Source organism: Notamacropus eugenii, chromosome 4 (genome assembly GCF_028372415.1).
Source record: "Notamacropus eugenii isolate mMacEug1 chromosome 4, mMacEug1.pri_v2, whole genome shotgun sequence".
Classification (NCBI taxonomy): Eukaryota; Metazoa; Chordata; class Mammalia; order Diprotodontia; family Macropodidae; genus Notamacropus; species Notamacropus eugenii.
The window spans coordinates 430,670,450-430,694,529 of NC_092875.1; the positions used below are offsets into that span (position 1 = coordinate 430,670,450).

The 24,080-nt window shown below is 40.6% G+C and overlaps 1 protein-coding gene across 1 annotated transcript; it reads right to left on the bottom strand.

The window, feature by feature from the left end:
• Positions 1–920: 920 nt before the first annotated feature.
• Positions 921–19,874, bottom strand: GRP (gastrin releasing peptide). The gene is made up of 3 exons (XM_072599548.1): positions 19,537–19,874; positions 7,720–7,970; positions 921–1,303 (listed from the first exon to the last, which is right to left on the bottom strand). Exons 1-3 carry the CDS (start codon positions 19,676–19,678, stop codon positions 1,250–1,252), a joined length of 447 nt encoding a protein of 148 aa, XP_072455649.1. The 5' UTR covers positions 19,679–19,874; the 3' UTR covers positions 921–1,249.
• Positions 19,875–24,080: the final 4,206 nt, after the last annotated feature.

The window sequence follows — 24,080 nt, forward strand, 5'->3', positions numbered from 1 at the left end:
TGGAGCAAAATGCACTATAACAACAAAGGCCTTGTTTTTCTGCCCTCCGAAGGAGAGAATTTCAGATCCCATAAGGAAGGTAGAAGATCTGAGCCCTTGCCTGAGTGTACCCTCGTAACATACGACAAATGAGGAGAGTCCAAATTAAACCAGGCTCATGCAAAAGATACTGTCCCTAAAAATTGTAGCAGGGCACAGGCAGGCCTCTTTTCCCCCTACAACAAAAAAGGGACAATTCTGTCCAGGCATATTATCCAGCTGTATTGCTGGTTGGTATGAGTGGCATTTGGTTGGTCTATCCTCTATCTCTGATGACTTTCCCCAAAGCAACTACTCCCTAGTGAGTTTGTCCATCATAGAATCACAAAATTTCCCAGTTGCAACCTCTTCCTGAAAGGGAATTCCTACTACCACATGCTCAACAAGTGGGCATTCCTTTCTATTTTTCCACTCATTAGGAAATTTTTCATGACATGAAGATAAAGCATACTTCTTTTCAAGTTATACCCAATAGCTAAGATTTTATTGTCTGGGGCCTAAGAGAACAAATCTGATCCCTCCTCCATGTGATAGCTCTTCAGATACTTAATGACAGCTATCGTTTATAGCTTAGGAGGTAAATTGTTGAGTTAGTATTTAGCAGCTTAATAATCAGCCTATCCAACTCTAGTGTGTTCCCCTTAAGTCAGTTGGGATGGTCTTAAGCAGAGGAGGAAATGAGGCTGAGAAGCAACCACAGAACACACTGTTGGGTCTTATAAGTGTTAGGTGAGTGGCCTTTCTCCAGGTTGTATAAGCCAAAAATGTTGAGGATTACCATGAAACTGACCAAACTGATAACCAATCATCAAACAACTTGATAAATGTAATCTCTGTTGCATGAACCTTCTCCATTTCTGGACTAAAGCAACAGCATTAACTTGCCTTTTCAAAAGAATTTTAATTTTTATTGTGAATGTTGACATATCAGGTGTCTCAAAACTAAAGGACAAATAGACTAAATAGATTGGGAAAATATAAAGAATGGAAGATCCTTCCTCAACAATTATTGACAATAAAGTAGTTCAAATAAAATATTGCTCAAAAACATGGATTTAGTCAAGGTGGAATGATACAAGACTAGCGACATGACTTGCTCAAAAGAAACCTTCTTTACACAAAGCAAACGACATTGTCATCTGATACAATCAAGGCTGGCAGAACACGGTCTCTTAAGGACATTATTTCTCTCAAAGAGGCCATCTTCAGTTCAGCTCAGGATGCTTTCCTTCATGTTGAGAACCTGAAATAAGGATTCCAGCATCTTGAAGGAGAGGAAAGAAAAGAAGGAAAGAAAAGCAAGAGAGAAAGAAAGCCATGTTTAATGAACGTTATTGTCGATCATAAAGTGAAATTCTGGGAATCCGCTAACAAGAAATACTGTACTTCCAAGTTCATTTATTCTAAATACCATCTTGGGGCAGCTGGGTGGCAAAGGAGATAGAGCGCTGGCTCTAGAGTCAGGAAGATCTAAGTTCAAATCCTACCTCAGACATTTATTAGCTGTGTGAGGCTGGGCAAGTCACTAAACCCCAATTGCCTCCCACAAAACAAATTATATACGTATATCCCACCTCCACAGTTGACAGAAAACATTAAGAATCCGAAGGCAGATGGGATCTAAATCTTGGCATCTCCACAACTACAAATAAGGATTTTTAACTACTCATAAATGGAACAAAGTGATCTATCTGTCATCTGAAGTAAAGGACAAAATCTTTTTTCTTCATAGGATCATAGGTAAAAAGCATTGTGATACAGTGGAAAGAACTCTGAACTAAGAGCCAGAGGTCATGGATTCAAATTCTGACTCTCCTACTTTCTATATTTGTGACCTTGAGCAAGTGGTTCATCTCCCAAGGCCTTGTATGTAAAACAAGGGGGTTCATCTGGATGGTCTCTAATTAAAGAGACCATCTGGTTCAAGTCCTCATCCCTGTTTTGCATATGAAGAATCCCAGATCCACAGTGGATAAATGATTCACCCAAAGTCACACAAGTAGAGTAAGCAGAGTATGTGAATTCTCAACACACAACAGAGCTAGAATTCGAACCAGGTCTTCTGACTTCAAATCTAGTGTCATTTTCACCACACCATATTACCTAGTCAAAAGGACAGGGCTTGCAGTAGAAGGGGAACTGTATACTAGAAACTATCTGTCTCCACCTGATTTAATTTCATTAAGGGACAAAGTTGTGCAGTATGGTAGACAGACCACTGGCTTAAATCAAAGGACCCAAGGTCTAAACTTGACTGAGACTCCTCGTGTGCTCTTAAGAGAAGCCATGTGTGGGCCTCAGTTTCCTTATCTGTAAAATGAAGGGGTTAGAACAAATCATTTGTAGATTCTCTTGCAGTAATAATTCCATAGCTCTTGGAGATCATGCATTAATGTTGATGATGATAACAATAATGGTAAGAGCTTTACTTGGACAATCTCATTTGAAATTCACAACAACTCTGTGAGTGCTATTATTTATCCACATTTTACAATGAGAAAAGTGAAGTGAAGAGATATGACTTGCCCATGGTCACAGAGTTAGTAAATGTCTGAGGCAGGATTCAAACTCAGATCCTTCTGAGTCCAAGTCCAGGACTCTATTCACTGCACCATCTGCCTGCCTTGTCTAGTCCAACTCCATCAGTTTATATATGAGAAAACTGAGCACAATAAGATGAAATGACTGATTCAGGGTCATGTGGAGATAGAACCATATTTAGAACCTGGGATGCCTGATCCAGGGCCACCTCTCTTTGCACTGTACCATATTTCCAGCTATGAGAAGGCAGCAGGTATTCTTTAACTTATTACTTCAGACCACAGTGACTAAGACAATTGAGAACAAGTATTCACTTGGGGTTTTATGTTTCAGTTGTATCTGGCTAAGATTAACTACATTGAAGAAAGGATGGGTAATGACGGTGGGAAAACACTATCTTGTTCCTAAAGAATGCTTCATCTGTTTAGATGAAAAAGCACCTTCCAGCCATGCTGTCATTAATCTTCCTAAGGTACACAAGCAGTTCAGGTTTCCTGACTGCCAATTAATATCTTACTAGCTAATAAAGAAGGGACAGATATCCCAGGTGGTGTTATTATATAGTCCATGGCTTGACTGTTTTGCTTAGGGTGACAAAGTCCTGAGTTCAATTCCCATATTGACCAATTAACTTCCCCTCTCTTCCATCACAACTTGTACTACTCACCACTGTCATTCATATTGCAAGTATCAGTATCATCCATCTTGCAAATGTGTGCCATTGGTTACGAAATGGGACAATTTGAGGGGGATGGATAGATCAACAGAAATCCATCGCTGTCTCAAAAGGAATGAACTGCTGTTGATTCCATGTCTGGTCTAAGTGGATTAAAGAAAGAAGAGAAAGAGAACTATGCTATCCCTGTATACCTCATAGAGAGAGGGTTGTTAAAGCCAAAAGCCTCTGAGTCAGACCTTGAAAAAAAATTCTTGTTGAGTGTGATGCTGTGAAAAAAAAGGACTGGCTTTGACATTAGAGGATCTGAGTTCAAATCCCGGCTTAGCTACTTACTACCTGTGTGACCTTGAGTCTCTTCACTCCTTCCTCTGGCCTCTCTCATGTAGAAAATGAGGAGATTTAATGAGATCATGTCTAAGGTTTCTTCTGGCTCTGGAACTCTGATCCTGACTGGGAGGAATCCACAGGTTCTCATAGGGGCATGACTATTAAAAGTGAGGATGCTCTCAGGGGGAAGTGAGGGAGGGAGAGAGAAAATTTGGAACTCAAAATTTAAAAAAAAAGTGTTAAAATATGGGTACTGGGAGGGGAATAAAATATTATTACAAAAAAGTTTTTCAATTAGATTTCTATTTAGAAAAAAGTGAGTGTGCTCTCAATTGGGGGAATTGATTCTGCTTTTTACAAGGGAATGACCAGGCTGCTCAATATGCATGTCACTGATTCATGGTTGCTTTTGAGTTTTCCAGTTGTTAGAACTTCTCTAGTCTCATCACTTCAAACAGAAGTAAACAGAAGTCACTCAGTGAGTCAGTCTACATGCACATGCAGCAAATGTGAATCTACAAAGCTTAGTTGTCTTCCTCTCCATCCTTTCCCCAAGAGTGCTGCCCAGGCTCTTCTACCCATGGCTGCCAGAGGCAAAAGCTCAAGGTATTGCTCTGAGGACCCACTTAGACATGGAGGGAAGCTCAGATTGTCTTGGATTACAAATGAAACCCTAGAATAAAGATGGATTTAGCAACACATTCCTGAGACCACTGGAAAGCAATTCCAAAATCCCTGGATGGAGTGTACAATTTGAAGCCAGAGTACCTGGGTTCAAATCCCAGCTCTGCCATTTCATATCTTTGTGATCCATGACAAATTACTTCACTTTCCAGGTCTCAGTTTCTTTGTCTATAAAATGAGAGGATTGGGGCAGACAGCTTCTAAGATTCCTTCTAGCTTTAAACTGATCAACTGTGATAAGTGAAGAGCTGGCAGGAAGGTAAAGATTACTGAGTTATTGACTTGGCAGAGGCCTGTTGAGGCCCCTGAGCCTTGTTCTCAACGACACATTCATTGTTTTATAGTCTGGGGGCACAATGTGGGCAGCTCTTCCTCCCAGAGCTGAGGAAATATGTATGTAATCAAAAGCAAGCAGAGAGGCTCCAAATTATGAACTGCAGCTCAGGGACAGACAGTACCAGGGCATGTTGCTTTATGCCTGTGGTGGAAGAGAGAACATTTTCCTTTGATGCAAAAATAAGGATAATTTTTAATTTGAAGTTCTTCATTTCTTGAATATGTCTAAGTAAATCTATCTGAAAACTATACCTAATTTAGAAATGTTCAGTGAATTTGTAGCTTATTTTTTTTTCTTAAAGCCAAAAGACCAAAGTTTATTAAAGATTCGCCATCTTGGGTTGCCTCTTAAGGAGCCTAAGCATTTGTGCCACTTGTATTCACAAGCGGGCCAGATAGAATCCCAACTAGACAGAGTCTGAGCTGGATTGAATCTGAGCCGAATTTGTAGCTTCTTTATACCATCATCTAGGATCACCAAAATATATTTTTTGATGGGTGACCAGATCTATGACTCCATTGTTGTAAAGAACTATTATAGTGGACATTCTCTCAACCAATGAGATGGACAACAGGTCTATAATGACCTTTAAGGATAGAGAGCTGACTAGAGGCTTGTCTAGGATCCCACAACTAGTATATGTGAGGGACAAGACTGGACCCCAGGTCTTCTTGACCCCAGCTCTATCCACCATGATACCACTGACTCTTACTGGGAGGTCTGTGGACTCCTAAAAGCATGATGTTCAGGGTATGCCCTCTCTGTGAATAGGGGAATTTTATACATAGCCAGTTTTTGACAAGCACATTGTCATAATAAGTGGAAAACAATCAACACAAAAGAAATAACTGGCTTAGAGCTAAAATATAGAGAAATCCCCTTTAAGAAAAAATTTAAAAGATTTGGAACTTATATATCCAAGAACAAATATTTGGCATATGGTAGAATAAAGGGAATGAGCTTCTCAAACTTATTTTTCAATACTTTCTTCTTCTTGTTCCAGTAGGAAATGGAAATTATGAGGTTTGTCTATAAGTCCCATAGACTAGTTCTTAAATGTACTTTGTGAAAATTCAATATCCAAACGACCATTGTCTCCTTCAAGATTTTGAACTCAGGTCCTTCCGCCACCAGGACCAATACTCTATCCATTGTGCTGACCTGAGGAGGTCACATGACAAATCTGCTAATGTTGCCATTGCTGAAAACTCTCCTGGCATTTCTCTTTTAGAATTGACTTTGGAACTAGTGACATATTCTTTGGAATAACTTTGGTTCCCGGCAAATGTTTGCCCTTTGATAACAGTTTTGACTTCAGCAGAATGGCCAAAAAACTGTTTAGATCTAAGTCTGGTGAATAAGGTCTGTGATCAAGCTGGGGAATATTGTTTTGATTTTTTTTTTTTGGTCTAAAAGAAACAAAACAATCTGTAATTATAAAGTCAGTACTTTTCTCACTCCCAATGTATTCCCCTAGTTTAATTTGTGCCATTGTTACATGTTCTAATTTACATCACACTTCTCTATGTATATTTCATATCTTCCCTAGTAGATTCTCAAGGGAATTCCAAGAGCCAGATTTCCCACAATACTTTGAGCAACAGTAGCAGCCCAGCCCTGTTTCATGTGTGTCTTGTCTTCCTAATGCTTAGCACATAGTGACATTTGTTGAATTTGAACATTTGAATTAAATAAGAATCTAACCTCTCAAGGGTGACATTTGTAGGAGAAAATAATCACTTGAATGTGGATGGACTGATAAGCTTATGAGTCTCATTACTTTATAAAGATAACTTGTAGTTAGTTCTAAAACCTTTAGAAGTTTCTTTTTAACTATAATGGATAAGTCCATAGGAATGGTTATGACCACTGTTAGTTCACATCTATCCACAATCAAAAAATAGAAGATAATGTCTGGATTGAGGTTTCTATTATGAGCTTAATGTTTTTGTCCTCATTTGACACTGTGAGGACATCAAAATATTGGATTAGTCCAGATGACTGGAAAAATCTCATTTGTGCTAATTCATTTATTCCTAAACCAGTGGTGGGGTTTTAAAAAAATACATTATTTTTGATGAATTCCTCAGTTCACAAAATTAAGCTACAGTTTAGTCCAACCCACTCATTTTACAGATGAGAAAACTAAGGCCCAAGGATCATGGTATCTAATGCATAGGATTTAATAGAGTTTATACTTGGGCCCCTGGGTTTTCTTTTCTTTTTTTTTTAACTTTATTTAGTCTTTCCTGATCTTAGGGAATGAGGATCTATCTGAAGATGAACATATCTTGGCTTGGAGGAATTGAGTTTGATAGGTCTAGAGGTTCTGGATCCCCTTGGTTCAGATCTAAAAGGAACTTACTTTAGAACTCTTAGAAAGAGGGGTCCCATGTGCCAGGAGTTGTTTGAACAATGCAGGGCCAAAGTGAAATGTCAAATATATAAAGAAGGTAGAACAGCTAAGAAATATATAAATATATTATAAGAAATATACATAATAATTATTATATAATTATATATTATATATGTAATATAATATATAATATATATAATTATATATAATAATTATAAAAAATATACAAATATATTCTTAGCAGTTCTAACTGCTTTATATATTTGATGAGGCTGAAGCATTAGCCTCCCAGAAGATTATGAGTAGTTACAAGTTAAATAACTGTTTTAAGTCATTCTGTTAATGCATTCAGTGAGTCTTATGTTAAGCATTTATTTTGTGTGTAGGAATAATTACTATATGAGAATAACTGTCCCATAATTGATTCATATTGAATACCATTTTACTCCCCTTCCTGGAGAAACCTTAGGCAAATTTATCCCCATGATGCTATGGTTGAGGGAGAGGTATAAGGAACTGAAAAATGTGAGAAAAAGGAACCTTACTTTCCCCAGGAGTGAACCCAGGGTGGTGCAGCACAGGAAATGGGCACAGTATCCCAAATCCTGTGAATCAGCAGTGGTTCAAGCTTAAGACGACTACATAGCATCCAATGGGGAAAAAACCTCCAAACCCCCTCTACTTCTCTCCCGCCCAACTTCCTCTCCCTACCAATCACACACAAGCCATGCCTTTACCTCCACATTTTCTACTTACATTTTTGGTGCTATCATCACTGTCTAAGTCCCCAGTGGGCTGACGATAGCCCAGGAGACCGTGCTGAAGTAGCTGATTGCTTCGGCTACCTTTCCCTTCTAACAGGGGCAGTAAATTCTCCATTTCTTCCCATTGCAGGTATTCACTTAGCGGCTTGGAATTGTCAGGTACCACAGGTGAAAGTGGTATCTTCTCTCCTCCTTCATAAGTATATGGGAAATCTCCAGTGCTCTTTTTTCCCATTAAGTGTCCTAAGAAGAAAAAAACATTAGAAAACCATCTATTTAGCCAAAGGGTAATGGGGAAATGAGAAAGAAAAGAAACTGGATTATTTGGGGTCATTATCTGTCAACTGGAAAATAAAACCAACGTTTAAATATGCTGAGCTGCATCTTTATCTACTGATGCCTCCCAAGGCTCCCTGCCAAAATGTAGGAGGCATTATGGGGAAAATATCAGACTAAGGATTAGGATATCTGGGTTCTGATCATGGTCTTAAAACTTGTTCATCACTTTAAAGCTGAAGGGGATCTCAGAGCTCATCAAATGTAACTCTCTCATTTTACAAATGAGGAAATTGAAGCCTGTTTAAATTATTCGTCCATGTTCATATAGACAGTAGAACCAGGTCCTCTGCCTCCAAACACAAGCCTCTGAGGTACTTCATGTATCTGTGAGACCTTGGACAAGTCACTTCTAGACCTCAGTTTCTTTCTTGGTAAAAATGAAGTATTTGGGTTACACGATCCCCCAAATCCCCTTTGACTACACCATCCTGCAATGCTATAACAAGTTCTATTCCCAACTGAGAATGCCATTGTCTGAAGGTTTTCCCTAGCTGTTTTTTGAATTACTGCTGATAAGAAGTCTCAAAGCTTTTCTCTGAGATGAAAAAGAAAAGTTGTGTTTCTATTTTTCTGTAATCCAAATTGTTGCAAGAATTTTTTTCATTTAAACTGTGCTAAAACTTTGAGAGTGAATTTGGAAAATTTCACCCAGAAATGACAATTTTTAAGAAAGTAATAGTGAGAGGAGAAAATCCCCAAAACTTTGGCCCAGGCTTTAAGTGATTACTCCTGACACAATCTATTTAAGGTCCATTTTCACCCCATCTGATTGAGAGATAAGTTTCCATGAAGTGGGCAAATCCACTGAATGGATGGAAATTTACCAGGCATGAGGAGTGAGATTTGTTGCAGATCAAACAGTCTCAGACTGGGTTATTGAATTCAAGGTTCAGATTGTTCAATTTTTAACATCTTTGTTGGGATCTTTTGTTCCTCTAACACCTTCATTTCTATATAAATCTATGTCTCCTCCCTTACCTAGCAAGCCATGCTCTTATAAAAAATAAAAATAAAACAAAGAGTCAATTAAGTGACAACTGGATAGACCACTGAGCCTGGATTCAGGAAGATCCGAGTTCAGATCTAGCCTCAAACACTTACTAAACTGTGTGATATTGGGCAAGTCACTTAATCCCTTTCTGCCTCAACTTCATCAATTGCAAAATGTTGACAAATGATAAATTGGGTAAAATGGCACCTTCTTTCTAAGGAACAGTATATGGATCAAATGAGAGAATTTTTGTAAAGCGTTTAGCATAGTACCTAATAAATATCTGAAAAAAGTGAAAAAAGCAATTCATAAAAACTAACCATCATAAAAACCAACACATTAACTGAGCCTGACAGTATCTTCTACACTTATAGTCACCACCCCCATTCTCAGCTCTGCAGAAAAGAAGGGAGTGCATTTTATCATTTCTTCTTCAAGAACAAGCTTGGGTCAACATAATTACACAATGTTCAGTCTCATTTTCAAGGTTCAGACCATTGGTAGATTGAGCTGCTACATGTGTTTGCATTAAGTCATTTCTTTTCTTAAATGGACTTACTGGAGCTCCTGATATGCAGGAATGGGCTCCATAAGCACAGCCAGGCTGGTAATATTTAGAAATGTAATATGCTTTTGATTTAGGACTCACAAGTGAAGAGCTCCTTGAGATTTCAGTTTTGAATTGCTTCAGGGTCAGCCTCACTTAAGGAGACAACACTACCAGGATTGAGTGTTTGCTAAACGTTCCTCCATTGCAAGTAAAAAAAGGTTTCTATCCTACTGATTCTCCCACTTCTGGCTGAAGACCAGTGACTTCTTTTACAGGGAAATTTCCACCACTTCCATGTGATCATCAAATAAAATTCCAGTAAGTTCCTATAGAAGAAATGACAGAAAGTGCAGTGTCTGGGAAAGGATAATGACTGTTACCAACTTTCTGCGATACCATGGGGAAGATGACATCTGCACATCGCACCTGTACATGAGACACAATTGGTCGTACTATGATTGAGTCTGTGGAATATTAAGGACATTAAGGCAAGGTTTAGTCCCTTCACTAAGTATTTCTGGCATACAGATTTCTAGCATAGCTAAACAAACTGTAAGTTACATCTAGTACCTAGAAATAAGTTTGTAGAATCATAACTCTAGACCTGAAAGGGATATTAGAAGTCATCTAGTCAAATTCCTTAATTTATAGATAAGAAAACTGAGGTCCAAAAGTGAACTGACTTATTCGGGGTCATATAGGTAGTAAATGGTAAAACCAAGATCCTGGAGAGCTAGGTGGCACAATGGATAGAGTACCAGGTATGGAGTCAGGAAGACTTATATTCCTAAGTTCAAATCTGGCCTCAGACAGTTTTTAGCTGTGTGACCTTGGGACAGTCACTTAACCTTATTTGCCTCAGCTTCTTCATCTGTAAAATGAGCTGGAGAAGGAAATAGAAAACTACTCCATTATCATTGCCAAGAAAACCCCAAATGGGGTCATGAAGAGTTGGACAGGGCTGAACAGCATTAAAGAACCAGGATGCAAACTTGGACCCACCAATTTTAAATCCAAAGCTCTTTCTGTAATGTGCATCAACATACTTTAAGGAAAAGAATATTGGTCGGAGTCAGAATTCCAGGCGATGGGCCCAGATGATGGTGTGAGGAGTTAGATGAACTTGGCCTCCACCTTGTGAAGCCTGAAGCTTCCTCATCTATCAAATGAAAGTTCTGGACCAGGAAAGCTATTAAGGTGCCTTCCTTTTGATATTGTCAAGACATCCATAATAGGGATTAATAATCCACATGACTTTTCATAAGGCAGAGTACCATTTAGCTTTATACAGAACTGAGAAGATGGGGCCACCAAGAATTCAAAGCTATATCAGAACTTCCAGCTCTGCAGGGGAGTGGGGTAAAATGAAGTTCCAAGAATTTTTTTTTTACTATTCTTGCTTTCTAGAGTCCAGTGCCATTCAGAGAGATGCAAGAAGTAGGCAGAAACACAAGAATCTTTACCTGCTTGGCATCAGAAAGAAGGGAGGTACATTTTGTCATCTCTTCTTCCAGAACAATCGTGGTTAACATGTGTAATGTTTAGAAGAAAGACTCCATAAACAGTGAAAGCTAACAGAGCCTGAAATGTCTCAGAAGAAATCTGGAACATCTTATCTTCTCTAAAGATCTTTAAAAATAAGAGATTTTCTGTAGTCTGAATAGTTGTTGCAAACATTCCCAGAAGTATAATAGATTAGGTGGCTTTAGTAATGAAAATAACAATTACTATCAACAACCAATATAGATAAAGAGTAAGCATCAGAGCTGGGAAGGTCTAGGTTCATGACTTGCTTCTGACATACTCAGGATCTCTGACCGTGGGCAAGTTGCATTTCTTCTCTTCAATTCCCCAAGCAACTCTAGGACAATCAATTGCAACTTGTAAATCTACTTTGCCAAAGGAAGTCTCCTTACTGATTGGTTCTCTATAGCAATGAAATAAATATAATAGAAAAATAACAGTTTTTCAGTTTGAATTGTATTGTATCGTGAATTGTAATTCACTCAGTTTGAATTGTATTGTAATTCACTCAGAAACCTGCAAATCCAGTCTAAAAGTAAATGACAATTCATATTTATATAGTGCCTTAAGATTTACAAAGCACCCTTTTTAAAAATTATTTTTAATTATTTTTTTGGTACATGTTAAGTTCTGAACTGTTTCTCCCTCCTTCCCTCCCCACCATTGGAGAAGGCCACTATTTGACATAGCTAGCTAGCAAGATGATAGATAGATAGATAGATAGATAGATAGATAGATAGATAGGTAGACAGACAGATAGACAGACAGACAGATAGGTATGTAAAACCATACTATGCATACTTTTATTTATTAGTTCTTTTTCTGAAAATGTATAGGATTTTTCTTCATAGGTCCTTTGTAGTTGATTTGAATATTCATAATACTCAGACTAGTCATTCACAAATATTTTGAATAATATTGCTGTTACTGCTTGGTTTTGCTCATTTCACTCTTTATTATTTTGTGCAAGTCTTAACATGTTTTCCTAAAATCAACCAACTCATCATTTCTTACAGGATAGTAGTATGCTATCACAATCATATCTGGGCATCCTCTCAGTTTCCAGTTCTTCGCCACCACAAAGAGAGCTGCTATAAATATTTTAGAACATATACGTTTTTTTCCTTTCTTTCCCTTATCACCTTGGGAAACAAACCTATTAGTATTGCTGGGTCAACGGGTATACACAATTTTATAATTCTTTGCGCATAATTACAGGTTGCTCTTTTAAATGGTTGGATAAGTTCACAGTACCACCAACAGCGTATCAGTATCCCAGTTTTTCCATATCCCCTCAACATTTGTCATTTTCCCCTTCTCTCATTTTAGCCAATCTTGTAGGTGTGAAATGTATCAAAGTTTTTAATTTAAATTTCTCTGTCAATAATGATTTAGAGCATTTTGTTTTATGTCTATATATAATTTTGATTTCTTTATCCAAAACTGCCTGTTCATATTCTTTGACTATTTATCAGTTGGGGAATGACTCATTTGACAAAGCTCTCTATATATTTGAGATTTATCCAAGAAACTGTCTATAAAACTTTCCTCTCCTCAATTTTCTGCTTTCCTTCTAACCTTGGCTACATTGGTTTTATTTGGACAATTCTTTTTTAATTTAATGCAATAAAAATTTTCCATTTATATCTCACTACATATATATATATATGAAATATCTATCTGTCTGTCTGTCTATCTATCTATCTATCTATCTATCTATCTATCTATCTATCTATTTATATCCCTCCTGGATTTTTTCCCAGCTTTGTTTGTATTATATCGTATATAATAAATCCTTCTTGAATACAATCCACTGTGATTTCTTATTTTTTGTGCCTTTGGGTTTCATTACTGTCAGTTGTCTCCACGGTAGCAATAACATATGGTTTGTTTCTGCATCAAAAGCCATTTGTTAGATGATTCCACTTTATACATATAAAGACTCAGCATTAGAAAAGAAATCTTATTTCCAACAAAGCTTTAGTTTGCCACCTTCACTTTGTATCACAGAAAGATGTCAGTACAAGCCAGTTGATGAGACCAAGACCCTCAGGAATAGAAGTGCTACATAGACAGGCTCTGCTTTTGAATCAGTCACCATTGCCATCATCAAGGGGAGCAATTCCACTGGAGAAGGGACTCACCATATTTATCATATTTATCAACTGCCTGCCATCCACAGGGCAGGCAAACCAGCTTAGGTAGATGAAGCAGCAACTCACCTGTAGGAGACAAGAGGTGGCATGTGCCAAGCTAATCCAATTACTGCCACTCTCTTAACCATCACTTCCCTTTCAAATAAGGTAAAGATGGCTCAGATCCATGAGCTCAGGAATCCTGTGAATAGCAATGACTTTCCTCTCAAAAGACCAGCATCCTTGTCCAACAGCCATCATCCACAAAAGCAATGCTTGGGATGATGTAACCTGGTAACCACCTCAGCAGGTGCTGCAGATCCTGCTCCTCTTGTAGCCACAGCTACTGGGGGTGGGGGAGGAATCATTCACAGACATCCTTGGCATCATCAAATGGTTCAATATCAGAAATTAATATGGTTTTGTTAGTGAAAATGGCACTGCCATGTACTTTGCCACTGTACCCCAAGGATCATGGGGTCTTTTCCACTGGACTTGCAGCTGAAGCCTCCTAGAAGTATTGTCTCTCTATTAGAACATAAGATCCTTGAAAACAGGGGATATTTTTGCTTCTCTCTTTGTATTCCTAGTTCTTTGTAGATAGTAAGCACTTAATAGATATTTTTTCATTCATTGTCAGGATGGAATGGAGGAACTGTTAGAGGATGAGTATTCTTGCAAACAACTTAATAAAGACCATCATCCAGTCCCAGGACTAGGGACAAGTCTGGCCTTCAGAGTCTATGCTACCAGCTTATATTACTGATAAAAACAGTACTGTAACAAAATTCTTTGGGTTCTTTGGAAACAAATCTTTCCAAACTGGTTCCAAGGCTTCTCTGTCCTACACTAGTCTACCGACAAGGAGCATCAGAAGGAATCTCTGGTGTATTTCTCCAATTTTAGGCTCAGATGCACATTTTTCAATTCAGAAGCAAAACATTTCCATAAATACCAAGCCAAATGAGGCCATATTAAATTTTCAATCTGGAAACTTGTTCTCCATTAACAGTTTAGATTGCTCTATCATGCTTCTTTCAGATTGAAGGAGTAATTCACTTACAAATCTGCAAATAAGTGCTGACAACTTCCTCCTGGACACCAATATATAGCTACAGTTTGATGTAATTATAACTAAATTATGAAGGAGGATGTTGCATTTGCTGGTTGTATCTGCGGACCTAAATCTAAAACCTTACCACCATTCTCATTCCTCATTGGTGTCTTCAGATAATTCAGCATAAGCCTGGTCTGCACAATCCATGCTTTTTCCAATCCCATTGTTGGGTTAGAAAAGTGTTTCTCCTCCCCTAGCTTTACTCTCAACTTCCTTTGTGTATATATACCAGGAAAGGAAAAACAGAGAAGTCTTTAGCACCAAATATTATAACAACCTTCAGAGATGTCTTTGAGATCTACATTTTAAAGAGTTCCTCCATGGGAAAGTCCAAGAAAGCCTTTTTGTGGTATTATTTTAGAGACTCTAGAGGTGAATTTAAGGGAATCTAAGTCTTTAGAGATCCTAGGAATGAATCTTTACAAGCCCAAATAAGCTTTGAACTATAGGTCTGACATAGAAACAAATGAATTAGAAGGTTGGCATTTCCAGTAGCTGTGAATTAATTCCATTTTCAGCAACTGGTCACAGAATCATGCGAAATCTTAGAACGTCATCCTTGGGGGATCAAGTTGACTTCTACTTAACACCCCTAGTGACAGAGGACACACTATCGTTGAAGACAGACCATTCCATTTAAATTATAAAAGATTTTCCTTCTATTGGGCCAAATCTGACTCTTATACTTTCTACTGATTAGTCTTACTTTTACCCACTGAGGGCCACACAGAACAAATCTAATGTGGAGAATTCTAGACCTGGTTCACCTAGTCAGAACCTCCCATTTAGCAGAAGAAGAAACTGAAGCCCAAATAGGGGAAGTGACAGTCTAAGGTCACAAGTGACTTAGTGACTCCATCCCAGCTCTCCTAACTCCAAGTCCAATGCATTTTTAAATTATAATAATAGTAATAGTAAAAACAACAGCAATAATAGCAGACCTTTACACATAAAGCACTTTAAGGTCTGAAATGTGCTTATATTCCCTATTGCCTCCAGGATCAAATATAAAATTTACTATTTGCCTTTTAAAGTCCTCTAAAACTCAGGGATGGAGAACCTGTGATCTCAAGGGCCACATGTGATCCTCCAGGCCCTCAAGTGGAGGAATCAAACTGAATTCAGTCAAAGGGTCACACTTGAGGGCCTAGAGGGCTACATATGCCCCCTAGGCACCCCTGACTTAGAGCATTCCTACAATCTTCTAATACTTTACTATCCTCCAAGTACTCCAGGAAAGTATGGGGGTAAAGTACTTTGTAAACCCTAAAACCCTACAATTCTATGTAAATATCAGCTGCTGTTATTATGTGCATGTGTAGACATTTCTTTGGAAAACAAGCATGATAAGCATCCCTCTCTTTGGGGATGTTGCCATTCTTTCTCCGGGAAACAGTGACAATGGCCTCTCTGTTCCTCAAAGAGAACACTTTCAACTCGTGAATCAATGTTTTCACTGGCTTTTCTCCACACTCTCCCAATATATCCTGTACATATCTTATTTGTACATAGTTGTTTGTGTGTTGTGTTCCCTATTAGACTGTGAGCTCCTTGGAAGTAGGGACTGTTCATTTGCTTTTCTGTGTATCTACAGCACATAACACGGTCCCTGGTACATAACAGATATTTAATAAAAGGTAGTTGACTGAATGACATATATTACTTCATGTGGTCCTCACAAAAGCCCCTGAGGTTGTTATGATAATTATTCCTCTTTTAAATATGGAGAAACTAAGGTTGAGAAGTTAAGTGGTTTGTGTAGAGTCACACAATACTATTATTGAAAAAATGCATCGTATTTTGAACTAGAAGATCTGGGATAAAGTTATCTGTACTACTTATTAGTTATATGACTTTGAGTTTTCACTTTGCCTTTGGGAGCCTCAGTTTCCCCATCCGTAAAATAAGAAGCTCTGAGTCACAAAGCCTCTGAGGCAAGATTTGAATTCAAGTCTTCCTGACTCCAGGTCCAGAGCTGTAGCCTTCACACTACCCAGCTGCCTTGTTCCACTATATCATGCTGACTTTTGTGCTTTCTCCTCTACCTGGGGACTCAAAAGTTATTTGAAGAAATCTCTAATTCCTATTCCTTCCCTCTACATAAATTTTTCTTCTATAGGCTAAACAAACACTCGGTGGTATTTGAATGGAGTGGAATGGATGGAATCACCATCCCATTGAATGGAGTGGAATGGATGGAATCACCATCCCATTGAATGGAGTGGAATGGATGGAATCACCATCCCATTGAATGGAGTGGAATGGATGGAATCACCATCCCAAAGGAGACTAATGCTTATAATGCTGCTTTTTCATAGAACAGAGACATTTTATAATAGCAGTAGTTGATATTTACACAGTATTTTAAGATGAACAATGCACTTTATATACATTATTCCTATTTGATTCTCACTAGAATCCACTGAACTGAAGAATTACAGGAATTAGTTATATGGTATAGTAGAAAGCCCACTGGTTCAAGAGTCAGAACTTGAATTCATAGCCTACCTAATTCACAAGGACCTAGTGAAGAAAATGCTTTGTATAACTGTAAAGTGCTGCTGAAATGTGACCCATTACTGTTGTCCAGAGGCCATGTAATGGAAGGGGTCAACCTTAGGAAGATTTGGGTGTAATCCTGCCTCAGACACACAAACCCGCTGTGGCTATAGCTCTAACCATTCAGTGTTCCCAAGCAACTTGAAAACTTAAGTTTTTCCCAAGTATTCTCTGGACTGATAAAGTCACAAGTTTACCAAAAATTTTTTGCTGTTGAGTCCTAAAATCACAATAACCTCATTGTGGAGATGGAATTTTGTAGCAAAAGGTCATCTACCCAGATAAATGCAAAAGAATGTATACTCTAAGAAATGCAAGCTTTACACAGTCTCCTTCTGTTGACCAAACTTTTCCAAGAACTCCCTTCCTTCCCTAATACCCCAATTTCTCCCTCCTGTAGATCTCCATTTTTCTCTGACACTGCCACCACCCTAGTACAGGTCCTCATCACCTCACACCTGGTCTATTACAATAGCCTGCTAGTGGTCTCCCCACCACCAGTCTCTCTCTCCCCACTCCAGTCCATCCTCAACTCAGCTGCCAGGGGGATCTTCCTAAAATGCCTTAGTATTACTCAGTAAAGTCAACCGGCTCCCTGTCACCTGCAGGTATCAAATATAAAATCCTTGAGATTTTAGTTCAAAGCCATACAACCTGCTCAACTCTCACCTCCTTTCCAGGCATCTTACACCTTACGCCCCCCTCCCCCTTAGTTTTCTTACTGTACCTCAAACAAGACACTCTATCTCCCGACTGGGCATTTTTGATGGCTGTCCCCTGTGCATGAAATTCTCTTTCCTTGTCATTTGTACTCTTTACTTCTTTCAATTCTCAACTAAAACCCCTGTCTTCTACAGGAAACCTACCTTGATCCCCTTTAATCCTTGTGCCTTCCCTCTGTTGATTATTTCCGCTTTATCCTACTTGTAACTTGTTTGTACAATTGTTGCAGATTGTCTTCCCCACTATATTGTGAGTTTCTCGAGAGCAGGGACTTTTACAAGAGCTTAGCACAGTGCGTGGCACATAGTAGACACTGAATCTTTGCTGACTGACTATTCCCCGGATCTATCACCACTAGGGTCCTTTGCAGATCTACACAAAGATCTTATGATCCAATTACTCGCTAGAGATAGGGCTGGCCTGCAGGCAAGGGAATGATATTCCTGAATCACCTGCAGCTGGGAAATTTGGTCGCTTTGATTCAGCCGAATTCGTCGGGAACAGTCCAATAAAACAACAGCATTTCCTATCTTCTTAGTAACTGTTTTGAAGTAGGAAGAAACACAGATGCCTTCAGCTGTTTGGCATTTGAACGGAAGCGTCTGCTCTCCCACTTCTTTCCCGCTTGTCTGCTGAGTTTGAAGAAGTCAGGTCTACAGGCAGAGGCACTTGGTGACTGAGGACAATGGGCGTGCTACCTTTGAAGGAACCGCTTCTTTCCAGGGGCCCCAGCAGGCAGTGAGGGCCACACTGGGGAAAGGGCGTTGCCTGGCCTCAGGCTGGAGCAGAAAGTGAGCGAACTTAGTAGATAAAACCCTCTTTTCGCGGATCCCGCAGACCCCCTCTTTCCCCCGGTCCTCCGACGCGGAAAGAGACAAGAACCCCAGCTCCCAGAACCCGTTTGTCAGGCAGTTAAAGGAGGAAGGAAAAGGAAGGCTCGGATGAAAAGAGGGAGAGAAAAGGCTTGGAGGGGAGGGAAGGGGGCGACAGCTAGTCAGGAGTCCTCGGAAAGCAGAAGCAGCAGCGCCTGTCTCCCCATTCCAGCTCCCTTTGGACGCGTTCTTGTTGGCATGGAAAAAATGAACTACATCTTCCTGTGAAAGGAACTCTTTGTAAACTGGGGGGAGAAGGACGGAAAATGAGGAATGTCGCGGAACAGCAACTACCAAAAAGCCAAACTCCGACACCGAACCACAGATAGCAAACCCTCTGCCCTCGCCCCAGAGCCCCCTGTACCAGTTCTTGCTTCTCTCTCCTGGTTTGGCGCACCGCTAGAGTGGCCTCTGTCTAGGAGCCCAGAGCGAAGCCTGCGCCCCTGCCGACCGCTGGGCTGGGGGTAGGCATCCCGACCCCCCGATAGACCGAACCCAGCTCTTTAAGTTGTGCTGGAGGGTGGGGAATGGAACATGCATACGAAAAGTCTAAATGTGGATCGGTAAGCGGAGAAGCCATTTCGGGAGCAGACCCCGAGGGGGCTTTACTTGATTTACCCGCACCTGTGGCATAGGTGCGGCTCGAGGCTCAGAGGTTGGCAGCACTGAGTGAGTGCCACTGAATGGCAGGTGGTGAGCGGGCGCGGGTGAGTTGTCGCCGAGGATGGTAGCTTTGAGTAGACACATGTGGAGCCGGCTAGGAACCTACTGGTATCCCAGAGAGACTGGAAGGATCAGTCCGGTGGAGAGGCTACTGAGGCTTGGGTTGAATGGGACAAGTGTCTAAATGGAAGGGCTAGCACGTGTACGGCTGGAGAAGTGCATGAACTGAGTCCAAATCCCAACCTTGGTCCAAGGGGGAGAGGACTCAACAGGCAGGCTAAGTAAAACAGGCCCTGGCGTCCAAAAAGAGAGCTGGTGCAGCCCGGGGATACTTACCTACAGCCCAGTGGTTCCCCCTCGGGTATATCTTGGCCATGAGATTCTCCACGCCAACTGATGGCAAGGGAGCCGCGGTCCCCCAGGGCGCTTCGCAGAGGACCAGGGCCAAAAGGACCAGGGAGATCTCGCAAGCCCGCATGGTAGCGCCGCTGCCTGGTTCGCGGGATAGAGATCTGCAATCTCCTGTTCGCTGCGGTGAGTCCGGGTGACAAGTTCGAATCCTGCGTTCGGTTACCTCAGAGGCTGGGGGTAGGGGAAGAGGAGGGTGACTAGAGGAGGAGGAGCTGCTACCACCGCCTCTGCCACTAGTAGTTGCCGCTGCTAGTAACCTGAATTTATATGGAAATCCGGGGTGGGGGGGGAGGAAGGAAATAGGAGGGGGGTGCTGTTAAACTACCAACTTCTGCAGACTGACGTCTCCCGTTAGAGTAGGCGGGGGCTACCGCTACCATCTCGGAAAACCATCCTTCTTCCCAGTCTTTGCGTTTCATTACCCACGCCATACAGCCGCCCCCCCCCCCCCCCATCCTGTTCTCATTGTCTCCCCCCAGCCCATTCTCCTCCAGTTTGGGTTTGATCGGGTACTCAGAGTCTCCACCTTTATTTCTGTTCACCCCACCCCGGGTCTTGGCCTTTCACAAAACAAATTCCTCACTCCCCATCCACCCCCTGGGATAGCTCCCAAGAGAACTCTCTCTGTCCCTCCATCACCACCCCCAAAGATTCCCCAGCTCGATACCATCAGGGCGGCAAAACTCAGAGGCTTTGTTAGTGGGGTTTGGTAACTGGAGCTGTCTAGCTCTGAGCTCTAGCTCTCCAAAACCTTCCCCCACACTGTCCCACATTTCTTCCCGATTTTCGTGCGACTCGCCCCCAGCCCCTTAAGATAGAGAGGGATATGACCCAGCACTTTCCATGGGTCACAATTCAGATAGTTAAGGACTGCATTCATTTTGGTCTTTGCAACCTTTGTTCCTAACTCAGTAAGACGTGGGTATTTAGTAGGTACTTAATAAGTGCTTGTTGAGTTGCATTGAATACAATACATTTGCTTAGTAAATTCCAGCCAGATTTTTAGAATTATCTTGCTGGTCTGTTCTCAGCTCCTAGATACTGAACACACACATACACATAACCTTTCAGCTTCTCAGGTGTGGCCCAGTGCGTCTGTATAGATAAATAATGCGATACTGAATAGGAAGGGAGCACTGTGCTCTGATAGATAATACAGCTGCTGATAACAGTTTCATTGTACACATTGTCCTCTTCATACACGTATAACTTCCAGACAATACATGAATAGGCTATTTTTATGAAAAGGCACGTAGTTAGAGGGTATGAGTTTACATCTCTCTATTATCCTAAACTTTGTCTAATAGGGCTGTGATCAAACAGAAGCCTCCTGAACAAAGAAGCTGGGAGCATGAGGGCAGGATCCCAGCCCTGCTACTCCCATGGTATCTAGGTTGCCACTTAGCCTCATTCTCATACTTTTTAAAATTTGTAAACCAAAGACAATCCGGTTGGTCACCTGCCTAAGTCCTGAGGTTCTAAGTGCCATAGGTACTATGGTGATAGGCACCATAGAAATGCATCAATAAATAGAAATGGGTAGGCTGAAATTGCCTACATGTTGGCTGAAAGAACTAGTAATTGTGTGTGAGTGTTGTAGATGGGCATGTTCCCCACTGGGGATCTGTTTTCTCTGAAAGTTGCCTCTGTCTATGTTGGGTCTCTTGGTAAACTAAAGAAATGTTGCATTGCTATTCTGCAGAATAAGTTACTATCTGGATGTGTTTCTTTGTGTTTATCTAGTGTTTTGAGGTTGGGCATTCCACTCTTGGTACACACTTGATAGGTAAACCTTCTGAATGTCTGAGTATTCTAGGGCTGAGAAGGGGGAAAAAAGAATAAGCATTTGATAAATGTCTACTATGTGCTAAGGCAGTTTATAAATATCTTATTCCTCACCACAACCCTAGACATTGCTATTATCCCCATTTTTAGTTGAGAAAACTGAAGCATATATTGGATAAGTGACTTGGCCAGTCAAGTATCTGAGTCAGAATTTGAACTCAGGTCTTCCTGACTATAGGCTCACCACTCTATCCACTGTGCCACCTATTTGACAGCTTATTTTAGCACATGGGAATTGGTACAAAAGGGAAAAATGATCAATTAGCATCATCATTAACATTTGGAGACAGTGGAAAGAAGCCCTAGTTTGGAAGTGAGAGGACCCAAGTTCAAATTTCTGCTCTTCTCTGCCATTTACTAGGCTGTGACCTTGGGGAAGTCATTTCATTTCTGTGAGCCTTAGTCTATTCGTTGGTAAAATGAGGGACTTGAACTGCATATTATTTAGGCTTCCTTCCAGCTCTACATCTATGATTCTCTAATCATCCTCATCCTCATGAGAAACTGTTGTAGAAAAGAAATAGCTAATGTCATAGGATCATAGGTATCATCCTGAAAAAGACCTCAGGTTTCTTCTAATCCAACTACCTCATTTTACAGATGAGGAATTTGAGATCCAAGGAAAAGGAAGTGACTTGCCCAAGGTCATACATCTTGTAAATGGCAGAGCTGGTATTTGAACCTGGGTCTTTCACATTTTTTTCACTCCTTTTCAAATCATCTGACTTTCTTTTCCTGTTTTCTAACTTTTGTTGTTATTGTTGTTTTAAATTTGTCAAGGTTTTCTTCAGGTTCTAGGGCAAGACCAGCTAACATCTTCCTACCCATTATCCCTTGGCCCAGGCCTGAGGAACATGTGTTCCCATACCTACCCTGGCAGAAATATAGGATATTTATTTTCTCCTAAGTTTATCTGAGAGAAGAATTGGAAGGTTGTGTTGTTTGTATGTTTTTTTTAAAGATACCTTTATTAACAAACTAAGATTCTTAAAAATACAGAGCCCAGGATCCTGAGCTGATTCCAAATCACACAGTTTAGATACGCTTAGGGAACACTTAGCCCTTAGTTCCTTTCCTTTGATTCAGTCTGTCTTAGGAAATCCTGGCCTAAAGTCTTAATTTTAGATCTTAGGTGTTGTTACGTACCAGAGGAAAAAATAAAAATTCACAACATACGTGACCATATGAAAGCAGCACCCCTGGCCAGCTCTTTTGAATCCCTACATGCCCAACTGGGAATGTTTTCCCTCTTGTGAAAGAGAGGAAAAGGACTATTATCCCACAGGGAACAACATTAAAATAGTGCCCCAAAATCTCCTATGTGACATATTGGTCACTCATCCAACCCATGCCAGAACAGTAATCCTCTCCTATGTCTGTAATAAGCATTTACCCAGCATCCTCTTGAAGACTGCCATGATGAGAAAATCATTACTTCCTGAAGCAATTCATTCCATGTTTGGACATATCTAAATGTTGAGAAATTTTTCTTAAATCAAATGAAAATCTGCCTTTCTACAGTTAGAACACATTGCATCTGATTTCCATGAGCAAACAGTTATTATAGGAACCCTTGGCAGCAATTATTATAGTAACCCTGGCCCAAAGCCCATTGAAAGGGCACTCTCTTTTGGTGGAGATTGAAGGCCCTGCCTTATATGAGGGATAGGGTGGAGTTGGTGAGAGAGAGCTTCAGTTCTCAACATTACCTACTTTGGGACTGCTTAAGCTTCAAGTTTTCTTTGAATGTTGTCAGCTTCTAGCTTCAAGAGAGAATTGTTGAAGGAAAAGTCTCTGGGAAGACATGAAAGGAGTGGGTAGTCTCCATCATGTCCCTGTTCCCAGTTTGTTTCACTGGAGATCATTGGAGACTATGAGGAATTTCCCATTGGGTGAGATATAGGACTCTCTGTCTTGGTTGAGTTGAGTCATCTTGCTCCCAGTGGAAGAGCACCTTCCCCCTGGATTGCCAGGCATGTATTATATTATGCATACCTTCTCTGGTATTAGGTGAGGAAATGATCAAGCCTGGGTTTCCCGTTACCCCAAAATAACAGAACAATCAGAAGGTAGATGAAAGCCAGTCAGATCCCCTAGAAGAACAACATTTAAAGGGACACATAGTCATCCCTCTCTCCCAGTAGCCCCTTTCTCTGAGTAGGACAGAGTGGTGGCCTCTGACCCCAACCTCCTCCTTCCCCTCCTGGAAGGAATGAAAGTCTCATTTGAAGAAGGGTGGGAGAAAAAGAGTCAGAGTCTACTCGGCCTCGCTTCAAGTCACCCAAGAACATCCCCTCACCACACTTGGTCTCCTTACCTACAGCCCTTCATAACCTTGTCCCTCCTAGTTTTCCAATTTACTCATACCTCACTCACTCTGGTACTCTCCTGTTTAGTAACACTAACCTCCTTATTCCTCACACAGAACACTCCATGTCCCAATCACTAGACATTTTCATTGTCTGTCCCCCATACCTGGAACTCCCTCAATTTCCCTCCTGGCTTCCTGCAGGCAGCTGGTGGTGCAATGGATAGAGCACTGGGCCTGGAATCAGGAATATCTGAGTTCAGATCAGGCTTCAGACACTTAACTGTGTGAACCTGGGCAAGTCACTTAATCCCTG